At 38.1% G+C, this 6,000-nt stretch overlaps 1 protein-coding gene across 2 annotated transcripts in view; it reads left to right on the plus strand.

Annotated features, from left to right (window-relative positions):
• Nucleotides 1-3,802, plus strand: part of LOC143975135 (E3 ubiquitin-protein ligase TRIM63-like) — a 42,785-nt gene extending 38,983 nt beyond the window's left edge. For both annotated transcript variants that reach the window (XM_077477170.1, XM_077477171.1), the window contains one exon: nt 3,698-3,802. In XM_077477170.1, coding sequence (XP_077333296.1) covers nt 3,698-3,702 — 5 coding nt within the window. In that variant the 3' untranslated portion in view covers nt 3,703-3,802. The remainder of the gene's footprint in view (nt 1-3,697) is intronic.
• Nucleotides 3,803-6,000: the final 2,198 nt, after the last annotated feature.

Below are 6,000 nucleotides of genomic sequence, written 5' to 3' on the forward strand. Positions count from 1 at the left end.
TGGAGATTTTTGAGGGTAAAAGTTTGACACCATTCCACGAGCGGGCGCAATTTTGAAGCATGACATGTTGGGTATCAATTTACTCGGCGTAACATTATCTTTCATAACAGTAAAATTAGCCCAATTTTTTTTATATTATTTTTTTATTCAAAAAAGTGATTTTTTTTCCAAAAAAAGTGCACTTGTAAGATCGCTGCGCAAATACGATTGAAAAAAAAATATTGCAATGACCGCCATTTTATTCTCTAGGGTGTTAGGAAAAAAAAACAAAATATAATGTTTGGGGGTTCTAAGTAATTTTCCAGCAAAAAAACAGTTTAAAACATGTAAACGCCAAATCTGAAAAAGAGGCCTTGTCCTTAAGTGGTTAAATACAGCTTATTAATTGCCACTGCAGCCAGAAGGTGGCATGCTCGTGTCCGTTCAGACTTGGATGCCTTTCACACTGAGTTTCAGGGGCTAAAGGGCTGAAAATAGTGCCTGAAAAATGCCTCCCCTGCCACCCCAGTGTGAAAGCCTGAGTTTCACACTGGGCGTTGCGCTGGAAGGACGTTGAATTCCTGCAAGTAGCATCTTTGGAGCAGTGTATTCACTGCTCCTCCCACTCCCCATTGAAATGAATGGGCACCACTGCCAAAGCGCTTCAGCAGCAGTGCTACGCAGGCACATTTAACCCTTTGGCCGCTAGTGGGGGTTAAAAGTTTCCTGCTAGCTGCCAAATAGCACTGCTAAAAGGATGGTAAAGCACTTCACCACTAATACTGCTTGCGGATAAGTGTGAAAGGGCTCTTGTTCACACTGGCTCTAAATACTGATGCTTAGCAAATGCGTTTATAGCGTTAAAGCATGCTAATAGGTGCATTTAATAAGAATTTAATAAGTGTTAAGCCACCTGATGCATGTTTGCGCCGCTGTTGACATGCATTTTTTTGGCATGTAACGTCACACCACAAACCCCTATTGTAATGTTGCAACATGTTACCATAGACTTGAATGGAAGGATTTCAACTCCATTCAAACTCGACATGAGGCGTCTGTTTTGAAGCAAAGTGGCTCTAATGCTTTTTGTTTGGGTAATGTGTACAGCACTGTACACTTTCCATAATATCAACTGCGTAGGCGTTTCAGGAGTGTTTAAAAACAATTCTGCTCACTCATTCTGTTTATATGAGCATGTTCAAAATGTTCATGCGAAAGTGTCATGCTAAACTAATAAAACATTAAACCTTACTGAAATTAATCAATATGAAGTGCAATGTGTAAATAATTGTATAATAAAACTTAAACCACAAATGTGTGTGACACTATTAACCCTAAAAACTTTAAACCTCACTTCAGTTATTCACTTTCAAATGATTGTATAAAGCGTGAAACCACAATTAATTTGCAATAAAGTGCATGGTGTGTACAATAACTTGGGATTGTTAAAGGTTTAATGTTCTTTTGGGGTTGATAAAGTGATGCTTTTTTTTTTCCTTGTGGTTTGTATATTTTATAATCATTTGCACTTGCCTACTCCTATTAATCTGTACAATCTTAGTTTGCAAGCTTTGTGAAGAGTCCTATACAATTTGTGGTGTATTTACTAAAGGCAAATCCACTTTGCACTGCAAGTGCACTTGGAAATGGTGATTTCCATCATCCAGTCATGTGCAAGCAAAACATTTTTTTATTTTCCTTGTATGTCCCCCTCAGATCTACAGTAACTGCACTTTCAAGTTCACTTGTAGTTCATAGTGTGTTTGTCTTTATTAACCACTTAAGGACCAGGCCTCTTTTTCAGACTTGGTGTTTACATGTTTAAAACAGTTTTTTTGCTAGAAAATTACTTAGAACCCCCAAACATTTTTTTTTTTTTTTCTAACACCCTAGAGAATAAAATGGCGATCATTGAAATACTTTTTTTCACACCGTATTTGCGCAGCGGTCTTACAAGCGCACTTTTTTTGGGAAAAAATTCACTCTTTTGAATAAAAAAATAAGACAACAGTAAAATTAGCCCAATTTTTTTTTATATTGTGAAAGATAATGGTAAGCCGAGTAAATTGATACCCAACATGTCACGCTTCAAAATTGCGCCCGCTCGTGGAATGGCGTCAAACTTTTAGCCTCAAAAATCTCCATAAGCGACATTTAAAAAATTCTACAGGTTGCATTTTTTGTGTTACAGAGGAGGTCTAGGGCTACAATTATTGCTCTCGCTCTACCGATCGCGGCGATACCTCACATGTGTGGTTTGACCACCGTTTTCATATGCGGGCGCTACTCACGTATGCGCTCGCTTCTGTGCGCAAGCTCGTCGTGGCGGGGTGTTTTTTTTTTCTTATTTATTTTAATTGATTTTATTTATTTTTACACTGTTTTAAAAAAAATAAAAATAAAAATGGATCACTTTTATTCCTATTACAAGGAATGTAAACATCCCTTGTAATAGAAAAAAGCATGACAGGTCCTCTTAAATATGAGATCTGGGGTCAAAAAGTCCTCAGATCTCATATTTGGGCTAAAATGCAAAAAAAAAAGAAAATCTGACATTTAAAAAAAAATATACCTTTAAGAGGTATGGGCGGAAGTGACGTTTTGACGTCGCTTCCGCCCTCCTATGGTATAGAGACGAGTAGGGGCCATCTTAGCCTCACTTGTCTCTATGCCCAGCAGACGAAAGGACCCGATCGCCTCCGCCGCTACCGACGGCTCCGGTAAGCGGCGGAAGGTGCGGGGGGGGGGGTGGCACCTCTCCCGCCGCCGATAGCGGTGATCTCGCGGTGAATCCACCGCGGAGACCACCGTTATCGTATAGCCGACCGCCGCCTGAAGAGATGGATATCTCGGTTGTGCCAGCAGCTGCTGCCGTTACCGAGATATCCCTCTTCAAAAATAGGACGTACATCGTCGTGCGGTGGTCGGCAAGTGGTTAAATCAAACCCAGTTTTCCTTGAGCTCTGTGACATGTAACAAATATGCCCTGTGAGTAGACACTGCTGTGTCACACATTTCACAGAGCCTGCTTTCTGAACTACAGAGGTGCTGAGAGGAGTTTCAGGAATCGCTGCTTGCAGGCAGAAAGGTACCATGGGATATGTTATTAGAAATGGAAAGTAATTGGGGAATCTGAAAAGCATGCAGGGAATCCAGGAAGTTGGAACTCTTTTTTTTTTTTTTTTTTTTTTTTATTTATTTTTTATTCTTTATTTAAATTTTTCATTTAAGTTGCTCCTAAAAGGAGGTTTCATTCTCCCCTTGGAGCATGTATAGCAATGGATAAATGATATACCTGCCCTTAGAATATATTATCCATTGCTATATATGCTCCAACGTGGGTACGCTGAAACATTAGAGTCGGCAAGGCAGTGTAGCCTCCACATATATATTTGCAATAGTGTTTGCTTCTAAAACCTCTTGTTTTAAATACAAATTGTTAGAGAATTCGATTTTTTTTTTTTTTTTTTTATCTTGTGTTTGTGATGCTTCATAGTTAATTTTATAGTTGTACATTTTATATTTACATTTTCAGTATAATTTTCTGGAAATTTTTATTTTGTGAAAAATATTGTATAAAAGTTTTCTGGCATATACAAAAATGTTTCCAGACACTCCTGTTTGACTTATATTTGCATTTCTATTTTTCCTCTTTACATATTATGTATGTATGTATGTATTCATATTGTAAGCATTAATGTTTGCATTTTCTTTACAGGATAGGATTTTGATACCAGGAACCATAATGCATAAACTGAAAATTCCTTTTTAATAGTATTGCAAAAATAAAGTACAACAATTTTTTTTTTTTATTTCACTCCAACTGCTGAAAAAATGTTTTTTGTTTCATAATCTTTAGTGAGCAAGATGGATAAATGAGAAATTACATCTTGAGGTGCAATGGCCACATTCAACCATACATATTTTAACTGTTAACAGTGTAATAAATGGATGATACAGTTGCAGAACACAAGAAGGAAAGTACATCATAAAGCAGTACACAGTTGAAGTATATTTAAATTTTCCTATAAAATAGGGAATCTCATTCATGTACAGGGTCTGCATGTAGGTATGTGCATTTTATAGGTTCTGATCGGCCAAAAAGGAGCACGTATTGTATGTTGCAAAGGTAAGATGAACAATGTAGGGGTATTACGAGGAAAGGGTGAGAGGGGAGAAAAAAAAGATGGGGTAGGGAGTCCACACTCTCAATCCCTTAACCACATTTTTTCCCTTCTGATTTTTAAACTGTCAGCAGCCTGTAATTCACAACTTAATTTGGCTATTTCAAACTATTTTCCCTGCATATGTGTAGTCAGCAATGTTATTTAAATATTCAGGCTTTGTGCAGGCAAGTCACAGCACTAGTGTGATAATCCCTTCCTTGCAGGTTCTCCATGTGAACCCTTTACATGTTCATTTGTCCTAAACGCTGCACATCGAAACGCCAACAATTCTCCTGTATGGTCTCCAATACATTATAAAACATATTAACATGTTGCAGCCATTCTGTGTGAATTATATTCCATGTGTGTAGTAGTATTTGTGTAAGAACAACTTACTCCATGAAGCATTATAATGTAGACTTGGCTATGTATAAGGTGCATGTCTGCTTTAGAATTTTGGGTCCTTATAGCACTCTTATTGCTTAGAAAGCTTTAATTTACTGAGCCCCAGTCTGCAGATCAGCACGCAGAGACATGGGCATACCAGGTAGTGGGAAGCTGTTGGATGGCTCCCTAGGGATTTCTTAACTAATCAGCATGCAGTAGTGTGATCCCAGAGGAACAGAAGAGTTCCAGGTAGTATGAGCTTTTAGAAGAGGTAAGACTTACAATTGCTCATTTTCTTGCATAGTTAATTTGGTTGAAAAAGACACATCGCCAGTATCCTTTTTATGTTCTTATGAATCTTAGGTATATAATAATTGCGGTTTTAGCAGCTTCCGGAGCTATAACGCTTCTTAAAAAATGGAGGAAGATGTAAAGATTTTAAAAAGTGAAGAAATTCAGAAAAGAGAAACTATGGAAAACAAAGGAAATGGAGAAAAAGAAGGAAGTGATCATCTGGCCGGCAGATGAAGGGGGGGGGGGGGGGTTGGTTATCATTAGAAAAACAGGCCATGCAGAACAGATAAAAAAAATTGCTAAATGTCATGGATGCGTACAAAAAAAAAACCTCAAGGGCAACCTGAAAGGGGAATATTAGAAGAAACTGAAAGCATTTGTACAAAAAGGAAAAGATAAGAGGATTCTATGTCCCTAAGATTCATAAGAACCATGAAAAACCACTGGCAGACTCATAATAAGTGATAAAGCCATTTTTCTACAGCCACTTGTACCAGAGGGTAAATCCTATCTGAAGAACGGCAACTGACTAATCCTGGAGTTGAAAAACATGGAGATAACAGATGAGGATTTTTTTAGTAACAATCTGTGTCAACTCACTCTATACCAACATTGTAGAATAGGCTCTGCAGGCCCAAATACAGCTAAAACGAGGCCAGATAAACTATTTTTAGAAGGCTTAAGGATGGCAATGAGCCACAACTCTTTTTGGTACAAGGGAGAACATTACACGTAAACTAAGGGCGTAGCTATGGGGGCCAAATATGCCCTCAGCGTCACAAACCTGTTTCTTAATAGATGGGAGGAGGAACGAATTTATGGTGTGAGAAGGGAAAATCAAAAATTTGTACATACAGTACAGTGATGACATTTATTATATGGAGAGGCACAGAAAGTGGTTTGAAGAGTTTCCTTGAAGAAATAAATCCCAATATTTATGGCATTACGTTCACAGGAGTATGGGACAAACAAAGCATTAATTATCTGGACCTCCAAATTTTTAAGACTGGAAGGGATTTGCACACCAGAACTTTTCTCTTTCATTCATTGATGGACGCAGCTCCAGTAATCTTGACCGTTGAGTTATATATACGCCACCTTCAGGAGAGGACTAGGCAGAACATGTAATGCATGTGAAAAACAACAGAACTTTACAGTTCTGCCCAGGGGGTGG

This window comes from Lithobates pipiens, unplaced genomic scaffold (assembly GCF_037356315.1).
Source record: "Lithobates pipiens isolate NorthernLeopardFrog02 unplaced genomic scaffold, aLitPip1_a1.2 Scaffold_13, whole genome shotgun sequence".
Lineage (NCBI taxonomy): Eukaryota > Metazoa > Chordata > Amphibia > Anura > Ranidae > Lithobates > Lithobates pipiens.